The 27,216-nt window shown below is 36.8% G+C and overlaps 1 protein-coding gene across 1 annotated transcript in view; it reads right to left on the bottom strand.

Annotated features, from left to right (window-relative positions):
• LOC109229844 (eIF-2-alpha kinase activator GCN1) overlaps window positions 1-27,216 on the bottom strand; it is a 39,484-nt gene that overhangs the window by 805 nt on the left and 11,463 nt on the right. The window contains exons 11-58 of the mRNA XM_019395396.1: window positions 25,868-26,051; window positions 24,664-24,741; window positions 23,993-24,112; window positions 23,848-23,907; window positions 22,519-22,644; window positions 22,328-22,430; window positions 21,689-21,777; window positions 20,701-20,997; window positions 20,453-20,569; window positions 20,264-20,365; window positions 20,036-20,185; window positions 18,782-18,946; window positions 18,520-18,696; window positions 17,840-17,962; window positions 17,552-17,632; window positions 17,342-17,458; window positions 16,062-16,234; window positions 15,172-15,249; window positions 14,886-15,033; window positions 14,194-14,316; window positions 14,043-14,099; window positions 13,844-13,954; window positions 13,546-13,737; window positions 13,294-13,467; window positions 12,528-12,638; window positions 12,364-12,433; window positions 12,078-12,156; window positions 11,758-11,860; window positions 11,512-11,682; window positions 11,276-11,398; window positions 11,077-11,190; window positions 8,877-8,983; window positions 8,735-8,786; window positions 8,533-8,639; window positions 8,389-8,448; window positions 8,188-8,302; window positions 7,996-8,106; window positions 7,771-7,908; window positions 7,579-7,701; window positions 7,385-7,456; window positions 6,528-6,640; window positions 6,204-6,362; window positions 5,930-6,026; window positions 5,657-5,839; window positions 3,892-4,086; window positions 2,982-3,161; window positions 2,750-2,882; window positions 2,198-2,276 (exon numbers count right to left, since the gene is read on the bottom strand). Coding sequence (XP_019250941.1) covers window positions 2,198-2,276; window positions 2,750-2,882; window positions 2,982-3,161; window positions 3,892-4,086; window positions 5,657-5,839; window positions 5,930-6,026; window positions 6,204-6,362; window positions 6,528-6,640; window positions 7,385-7,456; window positions 7,579-7,701; window positions 7,771-7,908; window positions 7,996-8,106; window positions 8,188-8,302; window positions 8,389-8,448; window positions 8,533-8,639; window positions 8,735-8,786; window positions 8,877-8,983; window positions 11,077-11,190; window positions 11,276-11,398; window positions 11,512-11,682; window positions 11,758-11,860; window positions 12,078-12,156; window positions 12,364-12,433; window positions 12,528-12,638; window positions 13,294-13,467; window positions 13,546-13,737; window positions 13,844-13,954; window positions 14,043-14,099; window positions 14,194-14,316; window positions 14,886-15,033; window positions 15,172-15,249; window positions 16,062-16,234; window positions 17,342-17,458; window positions 17,552-17,632; window positions 17,840-17,962; window positions 18,520-18,696; window positions 18,782-18,946; window positions 20,036-20,185; window positions 20,264-20,365; window positions 20,453-20,569; window positions 20,701-20,997; window positions 21,689-21,777; window positions 22,328-22,430; window positions 22,519-22,644; window positions 23,848-23,907; window positions 23,993-24,112; window positions 24,664-24,741; window positions 25,868-26,051 — 5,940 coding nt within the window. The remainder of the gene's footprint in view (window positions 1-2,197; window positions 2,277-2,749; window positions 2,883-2,981; window positions 3,162-3,891; window positions 4,087-5,656; window positions 5,840-5,929; window positions 6,027-6,203; window positions 6,363-6,527; window positions 6,641-7,384; window positions 7,457-7,578; window positions 7,702-7,770; window positions 7,909-7,995; window positions 8,107-8,187; window positions 8,303-8,388; window positions 8,449-8,532; window positions 8,640-8,734; window positions 8,787-8,876; window positions 8,984-11,076; window positions 11,191-11,275; window positions 11,399-11,511; window positions 11,683-11,757; window positions 11,861-12,077; window positions 12,157-12,363; window positions 12,434-12,527; window positions 12,639-13,293; window positions 13,468-13,545; window positions 13,738-13,843; window positions 13,955-14,042; window positions 14,100-14,193; window positions 14,317-14,885; window positions 15,034-15,171; window positions 15,250-16,061; window positions 16,235-17,341; window positions 17,459-17,551; window positions 17,633-17,839; window positions 17,963-18,519; window positions 18,697-18,781; window positions 18,947-20,035; window positions 20,186-20,263; window positions 20,366-20,452; window positions 20,570-20,700; window positions 20,998-21,688; window positions 21,778-22,327; window positions 22,431-22,518; window positions 22,645-23,847; window positions 23,908-23,992; window positions 24,113-24,663; window positions 24,742-25,867; window positions 26,052-27,216) is intronic.

Raw genomic sequence — 27,216 nt, 5'->3', positions numbered from 1 at the left:
AATCCAGGAGAGATCCACAGGAAAATACATTACCTTAAACCAAGGAAAGTCTAATCAGTGTCTCTTGTACCACAAGATGCGAGCTATGTCAAATATTATTTCCTTACAGTCCAGGAAACACTAAATGAAACATAAGTAAATAATATACCGATGGAGTGATTGTGAGAGCTTCTGAGAAATCATTTTAGATGTTTAAAGGTAACCTAGAAGAACTTGCAAAAACAGGGTATCCTAGAAGCACCTTTTAAACGAACATAAATAAAATTCTAAGAACATTGACAGGCAAGCAATTCTTGCACAGGACTTCAGCAGAAAGATTTTCCAAAATCTAAAACTATACTAAATGCTCTCAGGTTGTCCTGATGAGCTAAAAATCTTTGCTAAATTCTTGGACAAATACATAAGCAGGCACCTAAACTTGGCACCGCTTTTCACTTAGACAATTAAAGTTGGGCTTGTTCCTATTACACACTTCGAGTATATTCAATATGTGTCTATTGAACACCTAATTGACCATCACAAGGAGAAACAAAGTGAGTGTAATCCACTCGCGGATGACATGGCAAATCAACGAATGAAATGAAGACGTGTTATTTTGACCCTAAATCACTATTAAAATTTGTTTTGAGGAAAAAAATATTTTCGCTAAAATTCCCCCTCCCGCCTCCCCTCTCCCCCTCGGGGAACAAAACCCAGTTGCATCCCAATTCTTCTTCCTTCACCATTGTTGTCAGACCACCAAAACCCCCATAGAGAATCACCAACACCACCATTATTTCACATACCCACCAGAAACAAAAATCTTCAATCAGTTATAACCTTAGCACTTCCTTCATCTCTCATATTGATTTCAATAGAAAAATTTAAAAACCCGCTATAAAACGCTTTTACAACCAGAGAAGAACCATAGCAATAAGCAGCAAAAAAGAAAGTCCGACTAACAGCAACCGCCGGAAAACCTCGATCTTAGCTGAAAATTTATTCTCCGACGATCTTGTACTACAACCTCCGACAATCTCTCTCCTTTCTTCCATTCTTATTTCCTCATTTCAGAAACATCTTAAAAATTACACGCTCCTTCAAAAATCAAATCAGATAACCACCGAGTTTGATGGGAAAATCTTGCCGGCGATCCCAATTCTGTCAATGACAACTTTGACAGCGCTATGACCAAGAAAATTTGAGAGTAAGCTAAGGAAATTTTCAAAAAGTGATTCTTTGCAATTGTTCCCCAGGATCTTCTGTAAAGAATGGAATTGGAGATTTTAAGGAGTGGCTGTGGTGGATTTTTGATGAAGAATAGCTAAAAAATAAAATTTTAGTTAAAACAAAAATTTTCTTTGGCTCTTCACGCGCTCAAGAGAAGTATTGTTCACACAATATGACATGTCAGCTGTATTTGTTAAATAGACACACTTCAGAAGTAATATGAGTGTCTAATAGGAACAGGCCTAACTTTAGGTATCTAAGCGAAAAACGGTGCCAAGTTTAGGTGCCTGCTTATGTATTTGGCCTAAATTATTTAAAGCGTTTTATTTCCAGCTTACCATTTTTTCTCTCCTAGACATCATCAGAATAGAACAAAAAGAGCCCTCGCGGGGGGAGGGGATTAAAAGAACAAAAAATCATTCAGCTTCCTCGATGCTTTTATTGTCAGACAAACGAGCTGTTTCAATAACATAAAATGAACAGACTAACTCACCTTCTGCATGCAAAAAAAAAACATCTTAGTATATGCATTGGAAATTTCTCACAAAAAGAAAAAGGATTTCAAACTTACTGTTGTTATTTGTTAGTCAAATACGAGCTCGATTTAATCTTTATCATATAAAGATTCTCTAGATTCAATCTTCGAAGAAGCAGAATAATATTTAAGAAACATTACTTTAGATGACCAGAGTGACATTCTTGGAGGATTATTTAAACAAATCCTCTTTTCTGAACTGTGGAATTTGAAGAGAGAAAGAGAGGCCAGCATTGCACAACACTTTATAAAATGGATAAATAATGGTTAATAGCTGCATTATTGAGATTTATGCAAGGATAAATCACAATGAATCTCAATAATACAGAGATGTTGTACTTACAATGGTAAGACATTAAACCATAATGCAACAGATAAATTCAGAATAGCATATCCAAAGCAACAATCTGCAAACAGTAGGCTACAGATCTGGAGTAATTAAAAACACTTCACCTGTGTTCAGGGAGCTTTGCTATTCGTCTAGCATCCAAGCCTGTCATAAACTTCTGCGCAGCTTGAACATTTTCTGTACCTGCAAACACCAAGAAAGGAACGTTGAGACGCTTACCATGCCAGCTCCAGAGAACTATTAAATTGAAAAGGATTAGCAAGCACTAGAAGCAGCAGCTTTCTAAGCGTTACAACGAAAATGCCAAACACATATGTAAAAGAATTAAAGTTTTGTACATTGTCAGTGTAAAGATTTTTTACACTATCAAGTCACACAAAGAATATCTACATACTACAGGTAAGCCTCCTTAAAATATAGGATTTGCTATAACACGTAAAGGTGACCTATTAGTGTAAAAATTTCGTACACTGACGGTATACATTACTTAAAATCTATGTAAAAAGGATTAGCAAGTACCAGAAGCAGCTTAACAAGCATTCCAGCAAAATATATGACCAAGGACAGGATTGAAGAGAGATTCATATTAGAATCAGAAAAGGACTACAGTCATCTCAATTAGAGATGCAACAGAACAGATAATACAGAGGTAATACCCTTTGCCAACTGAAAGGCATGTAGTGCGCATCTCTCTGCAGCGAGTCTCACAGGTGTATTTCCATCCTTCAAGCAGTCAGCCAGAACAGGGCCAAATTTTGAAACATGGATGGCAATTGCACCAGGATTAGCCTGTAAGGCGGAAACCTTAATGTTTACTTCAAAAAAATTAAGGTTGAGCCTATTAAGAATATATGAATGAAGTATGTCAGTTATTTCAGAAGCACGAACTTTCGAAACTGCCTTCAATGCAGATAAAGCCCGTCTTCTGACTTCACTTGAATCGTCCTGCATGGCCAACACTATGGATCCCAGAGTTTCCACATGTGAAGTAGAATTTGACAGATCACTCTGGATTTGTTGACGTAGAAGCAATCCTAACGCTCTCGTTGATGTTTCACGAACAGGAAACTAACAAATAAAGAAGCAATATCAAAGAAAACCATCAGATTCCAAATAAATTAACTTTCGCTCTTTCTGAAAAACTATACCGACCAAGCTTTTCCAGTTTTATTGCTTTCATCTGCAATTTACACTAGAATTGCTGGTCAGCTTAAAACTTTACATTTCTATCCTTAGAAATCTGAGTAGCACAGTTGAGAGGGGAGAACTGGGAGTTTAGGTGATTAGTTTTTTCTTTTTGTTTCTTGCTGTTATAAGTCGGGGTCCTGTCCAACTTATGGTTTTTCTGTTTTGTCTGTACCTACATTTTCCCCTGGTAAATAAAATTTTAATTACCAAAAGAAAATAAGAACATGAAAATCTGAATCCTCTCGTGGATGTTTTCCGTACAGAAAATGGAAGTAGACCAGTATCTCAATGGGAAAGAGATACTTCAGATGAAAAAATAAAAACAAAAAGATCTCTAAATGTTTCTGTTGGTGTAAAACACTGATTTATTGATTTACTTAACAGAAAAAATCACAGGTTCGTAGATTTCCAGTTCAAACACCTTCCCTTCAGAAAAGGCAAAATAAACTATGGAGAAAATGCAATGAAAAGTGGAATTCGTTTTGTTTCCACAATTGGATAAAGAATAGTATTATATGAAACAACATTTTTAAGTTTCTACAACAATCAGAATGCAGTTTTGTCCAAAACAAATTACATTATAAAGTGAAATAACTTATGTCAGACGTACCTTTTCATCATTTAAGGTGCTTTTGAGGCAGTTCACAATCAATGTGAATGATGAAGAAGCACAAATTATGTCAGGATTGTGCTTAAGCATTGAACAAATGGTAAGTACTGATCCATGCCTTGAGCACCAGTTAGATGATGAAGCTGATTTTGATAGCTCATCAAGTACTTCAACAACTTGTCCGTCTTCTAGGTACTGCAGAATAATAAAATGCAGGATAAATCACAATAAATCTCACAGTTTTAGGTCCATGAGACTGCCTCAAAATCAATCTAATAAGAAAATCAAGCCTTACATAAAAAAAATTTGGTTAATGATTTTCGCAATCAGTTTGTCGTATATAAAGCTGTAATTCCAGATTCTCTTTCAAGAAAGCCATGAAACATTATCATCCACAGTATTGGTGCTTTATGTTTTCCCGCAGCAATCCAGAATCACTTTTTGCCTCTTTGTCATTATTTTGTATTTCTGATAAGAGAAACAAATTTTACTCCCCACGTTTCAATTTATGTGACATAGTTTGATCCGGCGCGGAGTTTAAGAGAAAAAGGAAGAGTTTTCAAACTTGTCACCTTAAAAGCTTAAAGGATAAAAGCTTTTGTGGAGCCTTCAATTTGTGTGGCTATCTAAGTTGCTCGGACTCGGGTGCGGGTATTCGATACGGGGACGGATCCGAGTATCGGATTCGGCAAAATCTAAATTTAAGATTAGGGGTACGGATCCGGATATGGATACGGGTGCGGGGATTCAGCTAATAAAAAATAGAGCTATAAAAATATTGTAAATATTGAGAGATATTCTGTGAAAAACTTACATGAATATTGTAGAATTCAATCTTTCATTCTCCAAGATGGACATTAGTCTTCCATTCTCCTAAATCTATTTTGTTTGTATTTTGAGAAATCAAAATCTCAATTTTTCTCCCAAATTTGTCGATGGACTCCGGTCAAAGTGTCCGAAGTCAGTTGACCGTATCCGGGGCGTATCCCGCTCCCGAAGAGTCCACGCAACTGAGGTGGCTATAAAAGCTTCTCATTAAGGGCAAAATGGGTAAAAGGGAAAGTTTAAAGTTAAATTATTTCCAAATATAGAAATGTGTCCATCTTTTTGAATCGGACGAATAAGGAAAATGTGTCACATAAAGTGAAAAGGAGGGAGTACTAATAAAGGTCTGCAAAAAAGAAGACAAACAGATCCACTAAAACTTAGCTCAGCTAAGGTGATGTTATGAAAGAAACCCATTGATTCAGATCAAATCCGATATACAAACACAACTTTATCTGGGGAAAAATCTCTCAATATTTTTTCTCATTTTATCCTCAATTTGAACTACTTGCAATCTTTGCTTGACGTGGTCATTTCTAATCTTCTCCAATCTTGTATAACCAATGAAAAAGAATTCTAAGACAAAGAAAATAATAGAGAGAAACTTGAGAGGGTGATGCACCCCACCAATTAGACAAGAGTTCCTCTACTAAAACATCTGAATTAAAGGGTAGAAAAGCAATAGATTGAGCATTATCCCCTAGAGGAACATAAGAATATGCAAGAGGCCAATTCAAAATGAAGCAGCCTGCTTTGGAGCAAAAAAGGAGGCAATCTGCTATGATCTACACCCTGTTTATTCTGAACAAAACCCCACATCAAATAAATCACCAAATAACCTTTACCAGCACCTCAGTGATGATTAAAAACATGCTAAATGCAGGACACAAAATCTTGATATAAAGGAAAAGAAATGTTTCCTGGGTAGAACGACCCTAACCTGCAAAATAATTCCAAATATGCTTGCAGCAGAACTTCTTATCTGATCATCATCGTTGTGTATTAAATCCTTCAGGAGGGTGTACACGCGTGTTCTAGAAGCAATGCTGACACTTCCACCAGCATGCTTAATCACACCTTTCAAAGCAGTCAGGGTAGCCTCACGAATTCCAACATCTGATGTCTGTTGAACCATAACTCAATAGAATAACTCTGCTTCTTAAAAAGAGACGAATTGCGACAATAGAGAAGTAGAATAAAGTACAACTATCACCTGCACACCAGATAACAGATCACCAACTAAAGGATCAACCCTGGTACTGAGAGCACTAAGCTTCCCAAGCGCAAGAGCTGCACTAGATCGTATTGTCCTATAATAGAACTTGTATAAGTTTAAGGAATAAAGATCACAAAGAACTGAAGTTATCGCTTCAAGAAGCAATAGATGTCATAAAGCAGACAGAGAAAACAGATCAGAAGGGCATCAGTTTCACAACACATCATTTCCCCTTTAACAGCCAAAAAGGGTATACCACTATAGAACCAACCTCGTGTTATCCTGTAGACACTTGACAAATGTTGTTTGAAGCTGGGGAAGAAAAGGCTTTAGGGCTATTCCTCCCCTTCGTATTATGATGCTCAGAGTTGATAGAATTGCGCTCTTTACTTGCCAAGGAAATCTGTCACCTATAATACGAATCAAGGGCCTGCAATTGAAAGCATAGTACGACAATTTCAGCATACGCTGATTGACTTCAGAGAAAATGAAAATACAAAATCTAGAAAGTAAAAAACATAATCCTCTTGATATCTGCCTATATGAATCTTCTTCATGCTGGTACAAACGTTGTATTAATACACATGGTACATACCCTGTGATAGGAATCACAAACTCCTTTAGTGTTTTCTCACTTGTCACTTCGATTAACTCCCCAAGACCCAAAGCTGCTTGCTCCCTCAATTCTGCTGATCCACTAATGAGACCCTGCAGGTCAAAAGGAAATCACACTGGGTAACAGAAAATTCAAGGAGCAGTGCAATAAATAAAATACCACATAGGACTATTAGGAGGTTAATACAATCTATAATTACCAGTATTAAGCAATAGAGCAGAATTAAAATGATGCCTCGCATCGATTAAGAAATAAGTTTGGTGCCTAGGCTAAGGTTTTGATGCCTCGGGCCAGTCGGCTAGGATAATTTTTCAATTTTACCATTAAGATGGAACGTAGCAATAAAAAACAATGAGGAAAGCTAGGGAGCGTTGTTTTGGTGAAGAAGGAACTAAGAAAAAGAGTATTGAAGGAACAGAAGCTTAGGTTACTCTCCAATTCAGTCTTTCTCTCTGCTTCTTTCTATGGTATCCTCATGTTAACACCTTTTTACAAATTTCCTTTACTTTCACTATGTACTATTTTCTCTTTCCTAGGATTACAATGGATATTTGTATATCAACTCTGAAATGCAGTTTGATAAATCCCCATGTACCTCCTGCCACAGCATACACAAAAAAATATAAATGTGTGTTAAACTTGAAGACTGATACTCTGATGTACTCTCAGAAGAATTTTCCTCTAAAAATATACAACTTAACACCAGCACCCCAAAAACACCCACCAAAAAGAGAAACGATATCTACCGTGAATTTACAAAGAAATAAGCCAGAGTACCTTTAAAAAAAAATAATAACAACAACAACAATAATAATAATAATAATAAGCTGGAATACCTGGAGAAAAATAGGAAGCAATGGCTGAAGAGCTTTCGGAAGGCAAAATCCAGGTATAAGAACTGGTCCTCCCTACATGTTCATTAAGAAGAACGTTAAAATCTCAACATAGACTCATGAAACAACAGAAAACATTGTGACACCCATGCTTTTAAAACATAAAATTACAGCTGTCTGAAATAGAAAATGGCAACCTTTTTCTTCCTACGTTCCTTATCTCTTGATGTAGATACAGCATCACGAACCAACTTGATGTATGTTGGAAGAACTTCTTTAGGAACTGAACTCACAACACTAGACAGAGCTTGCCATGCAACCTGTCAATAAGTGGTCAGATAACCCACACGAATCAACATACAAAAGAAATGCAGTGATCTTGACATTACCACCACTGTATCAGAATCCGAATCACTAAGCAAAATTATCAGGGTGGATATCATGTTTGGAGCTTCATCACCAATATATATGTCGCAATTTTTGAACAGATATCCAATAAGATACGCTGAACTTCTTCTAATCGAAGCCTGGAATTACAAGCATACAGTAGCATGAGAGAAAAGAATAGCAATAAATGAGTTTTCAAAATAACAAGAAACAGAGAAAGATCATGCCTGACTATCCCCAACTCCTTTCAGTAGTTCTGACAACAAAGAGTCCATGCCTTCCTCGTCAATAACTGACACAACAGTTTCTGCTGCCTTCTTCGCTAAACTTTGAACTTCCTGTATTTTATTCCATAGAAAAATTAAAAAATGAATGTGAAAACCACATAAACATATGCACATGTCTGTGAGGAGGCATACCGTGTCAGTATAACCCATTGCATTCAGTAAAGCAGGAAGGATAGTACTAAGGTGGGAATCAAGACCAGGTCCTGCAACTTCCGCTAAAGCTCCCAAAGCATGCGCATTGAAGGCACTGTAGGTGCACGCAGATATTTCGTGAGTACTGCAGAACCACAAGGTACAGAAAAGATATTGGGAGCAGAAAGCATATATACGTACGAAAGTGGAAGATGAACGAGCTTTGGGAGGATGTGTGGCAGCACCGCTGTGGTCCTGACACTGAAATACGTGGCAACAAAATTTAGGACATAAGGATAACATAATGCATAGAAACATGACTTATCTAGACAAACAATAGACTACCTCAGAATTTGTTTTAAGCCATCCAAAGCAGTATCTGAGGTCTCCTCATCCTCCAGAGCATGAAGAAGTGTTGGAACAATCTCATCGATTGCTTGCATTCCAGCATTCTACGTTACAAACCACCAAGTGCAAAGTTTAATGCTGAGAATTTTCTCGATAAACATGAAATTTCTCAAATATTGGCAAGATCTGTAGGATTTACCTTGTAAAGAGTACTAAATGCCAGGCCTGCTGATTCACGAACCTCGAGCATGCTGTTGAATAAGGAACACCAAAGAATTACCTCAGACTGTAAATGCAAAAAACTGCCATTTTCATAGTAATATAAGCAAAAGATATCACACCTATCACAAAGTGCTGTCCGAATTGTGGGGATAAGCTCATCCATAAAACTCAACAATTGACTCCTGCCAGCACTGGCCATTACTTCACTTAGACCAATGCAGACACCCTGAAATTGAAAAAGTATTGAAGATCGAGAAATTATAAGTGGAAACAAACTACATCTTGTTGGTAAATTTTGATTGCAAGTGCGAAGGAAAACCCATGTCAAATGAAGGAAGAAGGATGAGATTCACAGCTTTTGTATGAAAAGTATAAATAAGACTATTATTCATCTTACCAAAGACAGAAGATATACACTCCAGTCACCATGAAGTCACAACTATATTGTGCCACTAAAGAAATAGGGAATAAGTCAAGCAACATATTTGGGAAAATTAAGAGTCTGAACTGCCTCTTCTGAAAACATGAAGTTTCTTTTTATAGATGAGACACCTTTATTTACTTTAGCTCTGCACAATGCCCCCTCACATGCAGGCCTAATTCTTTTTCTTGGGCCAAGCACGTGGAAGTATTCTATGATAGGTGGTGATGACCCTCAAATGCAGGACAATTTCCTATTCTAGTACCACACTGCATTGTGTGAACTGTCTCACTTACATGCTTAAGCTACTCTTTTCAGAAATAGTAAATATGTTATATCAGTCCCTTCGGCAACAACCAATAAAATTGGAATGAGATTATAGCTGCATCACTAAAGAAGGTGCTGAAATATACAAGTGAGCAAAAACCAAAGAAAGAATCCTTTTCCAATCTTGCAGGGATCCTAAGAGGCTAAGTATTGATTTACTGCATTTAAAAGTTCCTCTTTACAAAAAGAAACAGTGTGCAGTTAAACTTTAATCTATTGGATAGAATTAGCTTTGTCTTCCAAACGTTTAGCATTCCTTTCCTTCCACATAGTCCACCAGATGCATGCTGGTAAGGGTGTTCACGGCTTGATTTGAGTTGGTTTAGCTCTAAAAAGAAACCAAACCAATTAACTTCGTTTTTAAAATATTGGGAACCAAACCAAACAAATTAAGTCGATTACTCATCGCTTCGGCTTTTATCGATTTTTAAACGCGACATACACTGCCAAGCACATATTCAGCGACTATATTTCAGCATAACACTATTAAACCAATTACTCTTTAAGAAAAAAAGAAATTACATATGTAATCAAGTTATATATGTAGCTTCAAATTTGGTTAATGATCAACTATATTGGGTTTTGTGGACTGAAAGGAATGCTGCTGAGCTATGGAGCATGTTTTACTCTATTTTTGGACTTCACAGGGTCATTCCACAAAATGTGAAAGAAGCTTACACTAGTTGGAGTCTACAGAGAGTTGATAAAACCATCCAGAAAATTTGGTTAATGATCCCTGCAGCAGGTTTTTGGGTTTCGTGGACTAAAAGGAATCGAAATTTTTTTGATGGTATTAACTCCAATCATTCCCTCAAAGCTAGATGTTTACTTAATCATTTTAATTGGGCAAGATTTCCATTACATAAGATTTTGTTATCTTTCTCTAACACCACTTTTGGGTTGCTATCTATTGGTTGGCCATCTGCTACTTTTGATTGCTTCTGCGGAAGTGATGGGGTTTCTTGTCTGGTAGTCCTTAATGGGGCTTGTCAAACTTATTTTGCGAATCATTGAATTTTGAAGACTAAGTCTTTCCAGCCAGAGTTGAAGTATGTTTCTGGAGAATGATAACACTTCTCTTTCTTATAAACAAGACCTACAGAACATTTCTCACACAGAAGCTCACTCATATTATTTTGCTGTTACTATCCGTATAGTTACACTGGGTTCGTTGTTCTTGATGTTATCCGGATAGTTATAGAAGCTCTCAAAATCATCACTGCCCCAAATACGATTTAGCTATAACTAAGTCGTCTCACTAAGATAAACCCACCTCAATTTGCATTGAAATTGCAACTCCAAAATTGGAGAGATGAATTAAGATCGTCATAAAATACTGCATTTAACATAACTAAAATACTGATAATAAACATATGCAAGATACTTATAAACTGTGTATTTGTTATTTGATACCAGTAAACTGGTAGGACTCTGACTAGCCCCACCACCGCGGTGCCTTTTATTAAAATAAAAAATAAAAAGAGAAAATCTATTAACCACTCTATGACTGAAAACACTCGCAGAGCTTAAAGAGAACACCTGGAAGCATGAGGAGGAGGTAAAGTACTCACTTGTCTTCTACTTGGATTAGGATCTTTTAGACCCTGTGATAATATTGGGATAATCGAAGGAAGGACTCTTTCACCAAGCTTCCTAACAAGCTCGCCCAATGCTCGTCCAGAAGCCTGCAAATATTTAGACCACGGAATTCTTATTTCCAGAACAAATGTTTTACATTCTTGTTCACTATAAACAAGAGTACCAGCACACCTGTCTCCTTTCAGAGGATGAAGATGCTAGAGAACTTATCAATGTGCTCATCAGTACAGGCATTATCTCCTTCAATGTTTTCGGGGTATTTGCAACAATGGTCTTCCATACATGCAAAGCAGCCTGAAAAAAGAAAATACAAAGTGGTTAAAGTTCATTAATTACTATAATTAGCATCTCAAAACAAGTCGACCACCATAATTGAAGCATCGAATAGTATATGAAACAAATACTACCTGCCGCACGGTTATGCTGACATCGGTTCGGACCATATACAATGCAGCAAGGACTTCATTGCGCTTTTCCCTTCCAAGTACCTCAATAATAGCCCGTCCTTGAGCCTCAGTACTGGCACCCTCATCATCACTACCGCCCTCAAGATGTGCTTTTCCAGATGTCCCAGCAACCTAGAAGAAAATATAATTATATAACATTAACAAACCTGCTTCTTATATAATATGATGCTAAAGTGCAATGCTTACCTTGAACAAAAGGTCACCCAGCAACTCTACAGAACTCTGCCTGATACGCCAGTTATCATTGAAAATACCTTCTTCCACAGCAGGAAGAAGCAGAGGCAAAGATCTAAATTTATAGAACAAAAGAAGAGCAGAGAGTAGCAAATAGTCAGCAGATCAATTATCATTCAAACTTTAACTATAACAGCATGATTTTTTCACTTCATCATAGCCTCTTTCATTGTGTATATCCAAATTAATTTAATATATGGTTATGGCACGGGACCCCAAAGTAAACTCAGGAGACAGCTTAAAACTAGATGTGGAAGATGACAAACGCATACGTGGTTGCATAATGCTCCACCAGAACATGGCCGGCGCTGAGTGCTGCCTCACGCACAGATTCATTCTCATCGGCCAAACCTATAGTAGAAAGTAATGTTAATTCAAGGAATGTCTCAACGCAAGTAAACATAAAAGACGCCCACTAAACTAACACTTCAACTGAATGCTAATTTTATGTTTATCTCTGTGTGACTGCATGTGTTTGTGTGTATGGAAAAGGGAGGAGAGAGAGAGAGAGAGAGAGAGAGAGAGAGAGAGAGAGAGAGAGAGAGAGAGATGAATTACCATCTAAGATCGCTGGCAGAACTTGCTGCAAATAGTTCTGGAATTGGATGCCTAAAGATCTTGGCAGATACTACAAGCAGCCAAATAATTCACATGAGAAAATTTACAGAAGAAAAAGTTATCCGTCTTTCTAAACACAAACTTCAAAAAATGCAAGTGCTTACCCTAAAGAGCGCCAAGTGCCCATCACGAACTGATGCCTTTTGATGAGAACAATTTCTTATGATCTCAGGAAGTATATTCTCAAAGTACTCTATTCCTAATGCGGCCAATACCTGGGAAAGAGGAAAAACACTTGTAGGTTGAACGTGAAAACGAGAACCCTAAGCAGCTCAAAAGCACAGTCTCTCCATTCTGTATTACTGGCTCCGACCCACCCACCTACCACTACCCCCAAACTCCTTGATGTTGCACCCAAAAAGCACAGGCTTTTCCATACTTGTCAATTATTTTTTCTTGGTCCTTGCTCTTCACGACAACCAAGTTTGAAAGAGAAAGAAGAGCCAATAAGATAAAGATGCTCAAAAACCATTTCAACTTGTTTATGCAAACAATGTCACTAACTTATTTTAGAGTTAAAAAAACCATACTAAACCAAAACAAGAAGACAAGCAAAGTGTGCACACAGCATAAAACCTTAATCTTGCCAACATGGAAGAAGAATTTTTTTGAAGTCCAAAAAAGATCTATTATATTTACCTTTTGATCGAAAAGCACAGGTAAGAGACCATGTTAATGCTAACTTAATATTTAAAATCCAAAACTTATTTTAAGTGAAAAAGCATAAGATTGGGGCCCCCCACTGACAGCTTCTTCTAGAAATGAAAATCTTCAGCAAAGGGAGGTTTTCAACTCCTTATAACAAGAGAGAGAGAGAGAGAGAGAGAGAGAGAGACCGTAACCAAGTAACACCGAATGAGATAACTATACCTCACTTAGTCCTTGTGCAGCCCCAGAACGTGCAACATTGCTTCCATCAGACTTCAACGTATCTAACAACCAAGGCACAAGGTCTGGGAAATTTTCTTCTCCCATCCCCCGTATAAGAGAACCAATGGCTCTTGCAGCAACAGATCGAACTTCAGGAATTGGATCCACAAGTACCTGAAATCACATGAAAAGAATATCGAGTCAACTTTTGGGCTCATCATAACAAGTTACTCCAATTATTTCCATAAGTACCTTTTTAACTTCAGGAAGCAGTAGTCCAATGTATGGTATCATGTCCTTAGGTTCTGTCACTAATGAACACATATTTCCAGCAATTTGTGCTGCTTTCTTCTTGGTTTCAGCACTCCTTTCTCGAAGCCCACGGTGTACAATTGGTACTAGCAGAGCGAGAGAAGGAGCATCAATTGAATTCACAAAGGTTGTCTGCAAGAATTGGAATAAGAAATTAGCTTATCAGGAAGTAAATGGAAACCAGATTACCTATCAAAAAAAGTACATGGAAACCAGAGTTATCAGAAAACGCATTTACCTGGAGGAGAATATCAAGGGAGTATTTTGTATACTCATTGGGATCTGTAAGACCCATTAGAAGAGTAGGGACAAGTGCAGATATCTCAGGGTTCTTTATAACACTCCCAACCTATATTCAACAAACGACATAACTAAACAATAAATAGCAAGAAGTAGAACTTAGAAGTAAGAGAAACTTGATCCGGAGATTGTTTAACCTGTTGAAGGGCTGTCTGTCCAGCTGATTGAACCTTGGGATGAGTGTCAGTAAGCACCTGTACAGTATTACCAAAGCAGTATGAAACTGAGACCAGTATGGCCCTGTAGTCAGAGACAGTAAGTACTAAGTTTGCATGCAGAAGAACAAACCTCAGTTAACTTGGGCACAATCTTAGGGAGACATTGTGACAATTGCTGTGGAGCACAGTACGCCATGGCACCAAGAAGTTGTACACTACTCTGCTTGGTTCTCCAAGCTTTATCTTCAAGGCCCTGACACAGAAAAGTAATAGTAAACATAGGTCTCATGTCATGAAGGCTAACTAATATATGAGTTTTGTGAATCCAAAACACATTGTAGGTTTATCAACAAAGGAACTGAGGATCCAATCTGTCAATTCAGATGAAATATACGGATGCTAAGAGGTAGTACAAACCCACAATATAAGCATTCATGAAATGGTAGACTTGTTCTTCAAAAATCAAAGAGCAAGCATGCATTACAGCTACAGTTTCTCTATTCCTACACAGCTAAACAGTCCTCAAGGTTAACCAACGTAGCCCGGTGTGCAACAATTTCTCGTCATCAAAGAGCAGTCTCAAAACCTATAACTTTTCCTATTTCTAAGAGTCTCAACAAACTACAAAAACATGTAGGAATAGATGTACATTGAAAAAGAATTTTGAGCATGTCTTCATAAGAGTATACTCCAAGTGTGTGCATAAAATTACATTCTGCAAGATTACTCCATCATCCAGTTAACCACATCGCTCAACCAATATATCACAGATAGCGTCGGTTGCAGTGAGCCGAGGTAAAGGGGAAAAGTTAAATTAAGAACCTTTAAAAGTGATGGAAGAATTAGTTTCACTCCTTGAGCACTAAGCTGAGACATCATTGCCCGAGCAGCACATTCAGCAGCATCACGCACCGCGACAACTTGATCAGAGAATGAAACCAAGAGGAAAGGTAACATTTGAATTACATACCTGAAGGAAAAACAGGGAGACAAGTGAATCAAAATTGATTATTCCACATCCAAGTTCAAAATACATACGAGGATACGCATTTCACTTGCATCATGTTACGGAGAAAAGAAATATAAATTGATGGGCATGCAGACATACGGTTCAAACAACTTCCCAAGCTTCTCACAGAAGCATTCAAATGCAAGCAGTGCACCTTCACGACTCTTAGCTGAATTCCTGCAAATAAAAATCGATTCAGATCCTGGAAGGAGAAATTCATATGCAGAGGTGCAGTAACTGAAATTTAATGAAATCAGCAACCTCGTAACAAAGCGATATCGGTGAAACAATGTCAATGTCAACTATTGCTAGCTAAACTGCCAGTCAAGAAATAATCCTAAAATTTATGTATTATAATAGAAAACAATCAACTACACGTCAATCCGAAATTAGTTGGGATCGTCTGTATGAGTCCTGTTTATCCACTTGTCCAATTCCATTCAATACTTATGTATTATCGGGTAACTGCATGAACAACTCCCAGATCATACAGAAACATATATCTATGGTAAGAACACAGCTAATAGATGTAGACAGTTCATAAAAATGTCCTCTAAGTGGCGAGCTCAAAATTTAAACCTATAACGAAAAGAGGAGGCGAGCTGAAAGATAACAAAGTCACTTTTCCCCTTTTTTTGGTTGCGGGCAGGTACCGACTTGGAAAATTAATTCACAAATTAAGCCAAGAAGACGTTTATCTATTTTAACACACATCCTTGGACCACAAAGACATAATCATTGTTGATACAAAATGGTATATGTTAAGCGATCGTAACCTTGAGATTTCGCATCAACAATGTCTAGCACACAAAGATAAAAGTAATTAGATGAATTAGTTCTTCTCGCTAATTCCATTATATGATGTCTCATCTGAGTTGTCATTCATGACACTTCATCGCATGCTTGGAAAAGGACAGAAAGTCCCTTGACTTGAAAACCATGATTCAAAATCAGCTTTTAGAGCGATTAAAACATGCCAGAAGACTAACCTGTCAGCAAGACCTTCATGTAAAGCTTTTACAATGCCATATTTCTTCAGGCAAGCTATTCCAAATCCCTTAACCACCCCTGCAAGTCCAAATGCTGCACCCCGGCGTTCTCCGTATTTGTCACTCTTCATTAGCTGATCCAAAAGCCTAGAAACCAGAGATGGTGCATCCTCCTGGTGCAAGAGAAGAGATGGGCAAAAAGAGAATCCAGTTTCAGCTTGCAAATAAGGTAAAAACTATCAAAAGGTTTTGTTTGGACAGCAGAAAGAAAGAGAGATGACTAAGGAAGTAAGATCACAAACAAAAGATCTGGAAGAAAAACAAGGTCAAAGTTATAGAAACAAAACTAGGGCACAAACTAATAATTCATATTTCCCTGACTTTACGCAGTACAGAACAAGAAGTAGAGAGAATGCTTCCCGAACTAGATTGGAAGAGAAAGTGGGGATCATATACCACTTTCCTCCCCACTGTTACTTTTCATCCCTTTTAATAGATGTTAAGGTTGAAAAGAACAAAATCCCTTCCAGGAATTTCAAAATTTTGAATTACAAACAAATTTAAAATAAGTGAGACAAGAAGTCCTTCAGAAAATCTCAAGGAACTATCAGGATTGGCATGGTAAATACATGAGAATAGGTCTGTAGTTAACCAAATAAGTCACCAGTTACCACCTCAGAACACTGATAGCCTGAAGGAAAAAGGAACCAAAATTCAAGATAGCTTAATATATTGGATTTTACTCGCCATAAAACTGAAAGGCTTGACTGCAAGATTCATGCAAAGTAGGAAGAAACAGATGGTTCTAAATATTGCCATGATGGTTCTTTTTACTTGCTTTGCTAAAAAGTAAGACCCTTCTAGAGGAGAGATGTAAAGCTAGCACAATTCACAAGAATATATGATATATCATTCCACACAGTAAACCTATTTTATGTGGACTTGAATATGGACATGGACATGGACATGGACGTGGACATGGGTACAGGCACGCGTCTTCTTCTTTTTTAATTGGTCGGGCACATCTAAATTTTAGCAAGTTGGCGTATCATGTAGGATTTAGACAAAGTAACCAAGCCAAATCATATCCTTTTGACACATGTATGTTATATAGAGTCTATGTAGCCTGGCAGCAAACAAAAGAAACACCTGTTACTGCAATAACAGGAGTTTAATAACTGCAGATTGTTCAAGAATTACATTCTTGAAATGTGGCAATCACTCGTGCTCGTTACAGTTAAATGGTATACAGAAGCTTTTCTAGAAGATGCTTAACTAACCTGCTTTGCTTGCATAAGTGGAGAAAGGCAGGTAGCGACAGCTCGCTGAACAGCTTCAGAAGGAGTGTTGAGTACATCCAGCAACTTCTCCACAACTGCGTGAACCTTAGGGTCATCCTGTTCCAAAATAGACATGGTATTAGGAACTAGAATCGTAGACGTCACCATTCTTTACTGTGGACCAAGTTTATAAGTGGGAAGATCAGTTACCTTGGCCAAATGCTTTGCCAAAGCTCCAGTAAATATTACTACACCTTCACGGACCAGATCATATTTCTCCTCATCTGAAGCCTGCCCAATCAACAATTGGTTGGTCATTGTACGATATTTTAACATATGATATATATTAAGAGACTATAACTAGCTTTTAACATCCACAAACGGGCAATAGGAGTCAACACAAAAAACTCAACTACCGATAGTTCATCCCCATCCCAAAGGTATAAAACCTCTAGACAGTAAACCAAATAGATGATGTTGGAAAATAAAATGTCATACCTTTTTGTTCAAGTAGTTTTCGAAAATAGGGAATAGCAGTGAGACATTGTCTCTTCCATGTTTGTCAATAATAACTATACCGGCATTTATCATTCTTCCTCTAACATCTGCATTAGGATCCGCCTGCGATTCCAAAGCCACATTAGTCAAACCCAAATGATATAACTTTTTTATGAAATTTCATATATTTCCAAAAAGTTTATTTCGACGGTTTACAAAACTAAGTGAAGCACGAAATTTCATATAACAGCAAATTGTGAGTGATCTGTGCTTTAAAGCCTTCAATAAAAGGAGGGAGCTCCTTAAAAGCCAAGAAAAAGAATATCTCGGCAAGGATATTTCAATTCAAAGAGAGTTGCCACGTTTAGTATAATGATAGCAAGACAAACTCTTGCAGAACTTCATTGCCAAAATCAGCATGCGTCAAAGTAAATAAAAACTTCCATGCACCTGTTAGTGATATCATCTAGCAATCTTGAGAAGAGAGAGAGAGAGAGAGAGAGAGAGAGAGAGAGAGAGAGAGAGAGAGAGAGAGAGAGAGAGAGAGAAAAGAAAAAATGCAGATCTTAGGTTTTAACGAAAAGCAAATTTGCAGATCTTAGGTTTTATCATCTAGTATGATATATTAAAACTTAGACATAACTAACAACACCTTTTATTCAGAAAAAAGAAATTAGTACCAGTGCCCTTGAAATTAGGAATGTCATAACAACAGGAAGGTCCTTTGCTCTAAGAACATCTGCCACAGAAAGTAAAGCCAATGCTATTCCTTGTCTGCCTATCCAGCCAAAATCGATGGTGTCTTCACCAGAACCAACATCACGGATGTACAAAGAAAATAACGTTGAAAGACATTCCTGAAAGCATTGTTTATCATTCCAAAATTGTCAGTGAGAACTTTCAATACATTTGCAGTAAACAGAATATAGAAGCTAAATAAACCTGTATCGTATCTGGACTTTCATCTAAAGCAGCAGCCAAGGCCTCAGCAGCAGCCACTCGCACATTATAATTAACATGGGAAAGAGCTTTGAAGATGCCTGAGTAGTCCGTCCCTAAGTCATATCCGTAATGATCCCAGATGTCTTCAGCAGCTTCGGCAACACACTGAATAGAGAACACATAAAGTTCATACTGTCACGATAACATTTTGGACAGAGAATAAAAACATTGAATCAGAACAACAATTAGTACCAAAATTTTGAAACGAATGTCTGGATTGCTGCTACATAGACAACCTAACTTAAGATACTCAAACTTATAGTCGATTAACTAATTCAGCAAATATCATAAGACCAGACTGTTCAGATACGAAGTTATTAAGGTCCTAAGATTTACCTAAGTTCAAATCATTGCTTTTTGTCACTTTCAACTAACAGGAAGTGTGGGACTGTATAATGTGGGCAGGAAGATATTGTTAGTCAGGTAAATGCTCAATTTCTTCAAACTGACAGGTAACAGGAGGAACCAAACCATAGGACCAATACCATGAAAAACCGAACCCAATATATTTAGCTCCATGTTGGTTTTGCACTGCAACACAAGTTGGAGAACGTTTCGTAGAGTACTCATATCTCTTCTAATTTCTTTGTTTTACTAGTTTATGTTTTGTAAATTGGACTTTCAAGTCCTTCAACCGGACACTAGAAAGGACAACATACCTGCCACATATTCCCCCAATTAAATGATGCGGGAGCTGTTTAACAATTTGAAAGGTGGACGAGGGATGTTTTATGTCACAAGAATAAATGATAAAATTAATAATCCGAAACTCACAAGGAGAACCGAAACAGCTTTCTGGAAAACAGAAGAGAAAGGAAGTAAATCCAGTTGCCTCCTGCCCTTGGCAAGCACATATTGAAGCTCATTAATGATGTGGAATGTTAAGCTAGACTAAAAGTCTAAACTCTTTTCTAACGTGAAATCTTGAATTTTTATTACTACTGATATTTGAAAACATATTGTACTTGATGGCAGTGTTCATTGCTTCCCCTATATATTAGACACTAGTGTAACCATAATAAAAATAGACACTTAACATATGTGCTGGAACTATACTTGACCAAAGTAAAATGCTTTACGGGTGGGTCATTGTGCAGATCTGAACAACATATCTTATTAATATTTAAGGAACTAAAAATCTAGAGTTAGAGCAATTATCACTAGAAAAGAAACTTTTGCAAGAATGTGTAATACCTTTTCAGGATCATGTAAAGCAAGCCAGATGCGGGTGGCAATTTCACTACTTTGAGGGACAGAACGACGAGACACAGCAGGAATGCATTTCACAGCATTTAAGCAAGCCATCCTTACATGGATATCTTTAGCATAAACACCAGATAGAGCCTGCAAAGAGCATGAAACACAAGAGATCATGAGTCTTATGTGGAAACTCACAGAAGAAATCATAACCACACCACATACAGATGCCACTTCAGCTGATCGCAGCCCAAGGCATAACTCATTTAGTGCCGGTCCAATAGATGCTTGATAAGCAGGAACAACACCCAGGACATGGTAAAGAACCTATAAAAACACCAAGATAACACATGAAAATAGATACAGGAATGATTATCAAGAAGATAAACAACAAGAAGCTATAATTATCTTAACTGAGAGCATTTGAACTCTAGGTAGGGGTAAAATCGGATCCAAATGCAAGAATATTATCTTGAGAACATCATCATGAAGTCTGGTCTTCTTGGGAGATAACAATATTCTCTCCATTATCTAGGCATGCAACAAAAAGGAAAAATTAAAAAAATATATATCAGAGAATGTCAATGTCAAGGAAAGAATAACTACCACCAGAAAAGTATAGTTATCGGAGTATGCTATACATGATCAGATCAAAAACTTACAGGGAAAACAAAAGTAAACGAATCCACAGGGATAGAACCAGTTTTGCAAGAGACGGATAAGCCATTTGTCACACGCTCAAAGAGACCAGGCCTTTCATTTGATACCTCCTCACCAGCAGAAGGAATTTGACCCCATAAGACATTAACATCCTCTGACATAATTAACCTTAATGCTGTTGCAATTTCAAGAGCCCAGTTACAAAGAGGAGCAGCAGTACACTTCGAAAGCTTCACCAGCGTTCCATACGCTACATCACCAACTATTGGTGACCGTAGTAGAGGATTGGTAAACTTCACCTAAAGATCAGATCAAACAAAAGAGTTAAAGACAGCAACATACAAGGGTATGACCCTCAAAAGTACAACTCCTATACACAAGAAAAGTTACACACCGGCCCAGATTTCTTTTCTATTGGCATTATAGGCACGTGGAATTATATCATTTTGATAAGACAGATAAAATCCAGAAGATAACTATTAGTTAGGGTAAAGTCTCTAACTTGAGTTCACGAAAACACAAAGATACCAATCTACCAAAAGAGAATCAGGGTAGAACAGGGTCAAATGAGCTGCTCCGATAGTTGAAGTCGGATAAACTCAACAAAGATGAAAGAAATGTTTACTATCCGGCTCAACACCCCATAGCTAAATTAGTGTTCCTAATTTCGCTTCCCCTTGTACAACAATCAACATCTATTTTCCAGCTTAACTATATAGATGTTTATCGGACAAAGTAAAGCTTAATAAGCAGCACCAAGAAAGTGCTCTGCAGCAAAAGATTGCACTGAACTTCCTTATATACTAACCTACATAGTCTGCAAGGTTCTGGGCGCGTGGATATTTACATGAGGACAAAAGGAAAACTTCCTAGTCTTATACAACACAGATGAACTCTCATAGCTTTTCTGTTCTCTATTAGTTCCGTTTTATAAAAATTATGCAGTCAATCATGATTTTACTGATGGGCTGTTGCTCTATTTCGGAACACCTGACTCCAGTTTCTCTCCTTCCAAATTATCCAGCATATGCATGCAGGGATTTTGTTCCACATCCTTCTTTTCTTCGTGGTGGTAACTTCTGTATTCCATCAAAATAGTAGCTCTTGAGATTATATCATTGCCCATTTCAAGTTTAGCATATTAATAAGCATATCGCAGAGTTTAGCTCTCACCTTGCACTGCACGAATATGCCGCAGTTACTTCCATCTCTCTTTAGCATGGATAGAACTAACTGGGTTGTAGCCTCTCTTTTGCAAGTTGTCTTGCAAGCATGATTGCTTTATGCAGCTTNTTTTTTGTTATGTATTTTTCTTTATTATATCATCTAATATTTAATATTATTGCATTTTTAATAGAAATATTTATTAGCATATTACTTTATTTAATATTTTTCTCTGAAAGTTTTTTAATTTCTTTATTTTCGTTTTTTTTGTTTTAAAATAATTTTTATAACTCCAATTTNTGCCTTCCTCCCTTAGCTGCCTACCTCCGTCGCCTCTTCCTTTGTCTACTTTTCCCTTATCTTTATATACTAAAAGAAATAAATATACACAATAGGAATAGTTGATTAACAAATATCTACTATAATTAAATAAGTTCAACAGAAACAGAAATATACAAAAGGTACCAGTCTTTCTTTGATTGATTTTCCACCATTCTTTTTTCGCCACTCCAGTAACCTCTTTGCTAGAGGGCTCACGCCTTACAGTATGATTAGAATTCATTTGGTCCTGTATGCAAAAGAAATCTCTTCCTTAAGAGAAGTAAATACAGAAGATAGCTAATTCTGGACTTGGGAAAGATAGATTGTATGCTCACAGGGCCATCACTATTATCGTAAAGCCTAAAACGCCCTTTTGGTTGTTTTGTGTTCTTAGTTGCAACAGATTCAGCAATGTAAACACCTTGTTCAGTAGAAAGCAACCCTTCAGGAGTTTGAAAAATCTAAATGCAAGAAGCAAAATCAGAAGATTAGTCAGTAAATAGCTATTACCGGTGAAACAAAGCCAAATAGGATATAAATCAAATAAACAGCTAATGACTTTAAACACACTTACTAGGAAGCAAGAAAACAATAGCTCTATACGATATCGGAGAGAATAATGTGTCTCAAAAAATATTTGAAAATTCGGTAACTTACAACCCCTTCCCCTCCTGCTCCACCGAAATACTCAAGACAAATGAAAAAGGAACTTTAATGTCTCTTGCACAGGCCTGATTCAAATGATTAGGAACATGGTTTAACAATCGGACTTTACTGTTTCCAAAAATAATATCCTGAGCCGTTTATGATAAATAATTAGCAAATTTGTTTTCATTAGTATCTATATAAAAGTCTGTGACTTGCAGATAAAAGAGCATCAACAGGCTTATTAGTCCTACAATATCTGATTAATGAGAAGATGTTTCTTTGCAGCTAATTGAGTTGGTTGGGCAGGATAAGAAGATTAGGCATGTAACAAAATATAAACAAAGAAAAAAAGTGACCTGAAACACAAAATTAACTAAAATATAGCAAATAAGTTACAAGCAACCCCCTTGAGGGGACTAAGAGGGTGTTTGGATTGACTTACTTTAAGTGCGTATTGGCTTTTAAGCACTTTTTTTAGTTTGTGTGGTGTTTGGCAATGATAAAAAGTGCTTAAAAGCACTTACTTTTAGGCATAAAAGGTACAAAAATAAGCCAAAAGCCAAAAGTTGGGTATTACCAACTTATGGCTTTTGGCTTTTAGCTTAAAAGCTACTTTTTATAAGCCAATCCAAACACCCTCTAAAAGAGCTTGTCAATCCAGGCTGTGGAAAAGTATCAGCATTAATTGGGGGGGAATATTTACAAGATCACAAGTTCAGAGGACCCATATAATGTCTCTACCTCTCTCTCTCTCTCTCTCTCGCCAAAGCTCTCATACAATTGACATGTACTAAAACTTGAACATGCTTAAATGCCAGACATAAGATACGAAGATAACATACCCAAATATAGATCAAGTAACTCGCATTAAATTGCACACATACTCATCATACGGTGTATCCAAGCATAAGAGTGTTAACTATCAGATACATCACCATGATATGATCCATAAAATTCTAAAGATCATGAGTTGCAATCATCATCGAATCTAGCAACAGGAAAGGTAATGATATTACCTGAATGTCATTTTCAGATAACATATCATGCGTGCTACGGTCTGGAAGATTGTTGAAGTGCTGGCAAGGAGAATTAAAGAATTTATAACCAGATTAAGCAATAACAAGTGACAAACAATAACTTCAACAAAACCATGCAAATAACCTTCTCAAACTCCGTGTAGGTTTCTTTAGGTAACATGGACATCAAAGTTGATAAGGAGTTTATTGCTGCCTCTTGCTCAAAATGGTTACCACTCAGCAGACCCGTCGATCCCAACAAACCCTGAAAGTTAAAATTATGGGATAAGTTACTGACCGTATGTCAATGAGGGATGATTCCCAGTTGAAATAACATTCTGTTTGGCTCCAGGAAGGAGAGAGAAATGTGAAAGGGAGGATTCATTTACTTCATGTACGCGACTATTGATGATTTATTTTTAGTTGTTTGATGCATTTGATAGGAAGTAAAAGTGCTTCAACGGTTCAACCTTCCCACCCAGTTACGGAAGGATTAAAAAGCTGGCATGGAGGGCTTGGATATTCCTACATTTTAACGTCCTCTCGCTCTCACTTCCTTACCAAGCAAGAGAAGCAGCCCATAGCCTCTACTTTTACTTCCCCTCGTCCAACTCCATTTGAAGTTATTAAGCAATAAAAGAGGGGAGAGAAAGAGGAAAGCATGATTTTGACATGATGCAGAACAATGTGTATAAACAATATTGTTTTCCAAAAATTTCCATCTCAGCATTCCTCAATGATATGTAGATCTTTCTAAAGACAGCAATGTTCTTCCACAAAAATAAGGAAAATAACAGCAAAGAAGTTGCAGTTCACCTTGCACAAGCCAACCACATTAGTTGTGACAAGACCAATGACATCAATACCATGTTTTAGCAAACATTTTTGCACCCTCTGACAAAAAAAAAACAAAAGAGGTTTAGCCAAGTGATTAAGTGAAATATGCATAAGATAATTTCTCAACTAGAACGAAAGTTAGAAATTAAAGGATACAAAAGAGTCGGAAAAAGAATAAGTTCATCTAAACAAAACCTGATAAGGCCAAACACTATGCAAGAAAAACCCCTAATACAATTGTCTGGTAAAGTACCTCACTTATTATATTCATAAGAAGTTCCAACTATATGTGGCAAACAAACATGTGTGGCAATGAGAAAAGCTAAAAGTAAACTTTTAACTATATGTTTCAAAGGACAAGACACTTTCAAGTACACAATCGTTACCATTCTCGTCAACTTTCCTGATAAGCTGTATTTTAAACAGTTTAGATGATAAGGATAATCTTCATAAACTTCGAAAAGTTACAACTGTAGTGGTACATATGGCACAAACCTTATAATACTTTTCAGCAATATTTAGCTAAAAGCATTAAAACCTCCTAAAGTATGATTATCAAAAGTAGTACAGAAACATAGAGTCAAGAGTGTTGTCTGTTGACATTACAACTATTAACTAATTGATTATCAGAGATTCTAGTGGATTTAATCGTCCTACTTGTTATCACTGTTAAGAGCAAAGTGCTAAATTTCATCACGGTACACACCAAAGTATGTGCTCTCGAATTTGTACAATTGTTAAGAAAGCTGTGTCATCATTGGTAAATGAATTAAATCCTATCCATATATTAATATTTTATCCTTTGGGCTCATCCAGCCAGGGTGAGGAAATGTTTGCAGTGATTGAGGATGAGAGGAAGTTGGATCATATAAGTTCATAGAAACAGGGATATGACCAGGTTTTAGATATTGTTTAGTACTTTGTAGATTTATGTTACAGTGAGTACTTTTATGACATTGCTTCTTTTCCCACAGCTATTCTTCCTCCTTGCTTCCCAAACCAGAAAAAAATTACAGAAAAAAAAAGGAAGAATTAAAAGGAAATATTAAATCATTTTAGGATACATCAGGTAAAGAGCAGCTTAATATTTCTTTTTTTTTCTTTTTCTTCTTTGGAGGTGTCAAAGAGAAATCTAATCTAATCAACAGATATTGAGAAGGATCGAGCAAGAGTAGTACATTACCCTCCACACAGAATTTCTTTTAGCTGTGCCAATTAGGCATGGATGATGCGAGCAAAAAACAACTTGCAAACACGCACTTGGTGCAGCAGCCAAAGTAGCAGACGACATTACAATCAAAGCCTTGACCATAACCTCAACAGATGGAACAAATGGAACTTGAGCATCCAATAAATTTTCATTTTCGCTGCAAGCAAACCATTGGTCCGATGTTTTTTGAATCAGAAGAGATCTTTAAGTACATGAACACGAAAAAGTTAGATATATCATTGCTAATTAAAGTATGCTTCAGTTTATGCTAATAAATCACATATTAAAGACCCAAAGGATAATTCACGATCAGTATTTCAACAAGCATACTGAGTAGAGCACAAAAGGTATTTGGACTTTAAGTGCAAAGCTTAATTAAAGCGCACTTGTATGCAGAATAAAGGAAAAAAATATATGCATTGAAACAAAAAATCAAGAAAAGATTACTCATAAACCACAAAAGACAGGTAAGAAATCAAATGAAATATATATTGTAAAACCATTAAAAAAAAGAGCAGAGAATAATAGGAGATGCCGGTGTACTAGTAAAGAGAACGCTATTTTGCCCCAAGGCATTGGTCGAGGGGTAAGAATTCAGCTCATGATGTGTGGGTTAGGGCACATCACGTTCAAACCTTGCCATTGACAAAAGCTTGGTATTAAGTGAAAAAGGGTAGAGAGAAGGGCCCATCATACACCTAGTCTAGAACTGTGTGCAACTAGCTCTCGGAGATTTCTCGGTTATAAAAAATTACCAACTGCATAGACTATCTTAAATTTTATTGCAGTTATTATTTTCTATAAATTCAGATTCAGTGACTAGCTCTTTTTTCCTTGATAGGAGATTTAGAAGCTAGCTTTCTTATAAATTAAAAAATTTCATACTCCCTCAATTTCAAAAAGATTGTTTTAGTTTGACCTAGAACAAACTTTAATAAGAAGGGAAGACTTTTGAGATATGTGATCTTAAATAAGCCATAGCATATGTGTGGCTGTAAAACTTTTGAAACTTGTGGTCTGAAACCTGCCATAGCATTTGTGTGGCTATAAATGATTCTTATTAAGGAAATATTGAAAGGTGTCAATCTTTTTTAAACAGACAAATAAGGAAATAATGTCAATCTTTTTGGAACAGAGGAAATAATTTATTATCCCTACGCTAGATATTTTAATCCATCCATACTGTTTTATTTACACTAATATTTTATTTTGTTGGCTATATGTATTGGTTACTGCTGCCTTTTTTCAAGTCAGAGGCTGTGAGCGTCATAAAGTAACCTAAAATTTTGCAAAGAAGTTATTGGTTGGGTAGTTTTGCGGAT

The sequence above is a fragment of the Nicotiana attenuata genome, chromosome 7 (assembly GCF_001879085.1).
Source record: "Nicotiana attenuata strain UT chromosome 7, NIATTr2, whole genome shotgun sequence".
Lineage (NCBI taxonomy): Eukaryota > Viridiplantae > Streptophyta > Magnoliopsida > Solanales > Solanaceae > Nicotiana > Nicotiana attenuata.
The sequence above is the reverse complement of the archived record's forward strand: the minus strand, read 5'-3'. Positions and strand labels throughout refer to the sequence as shown.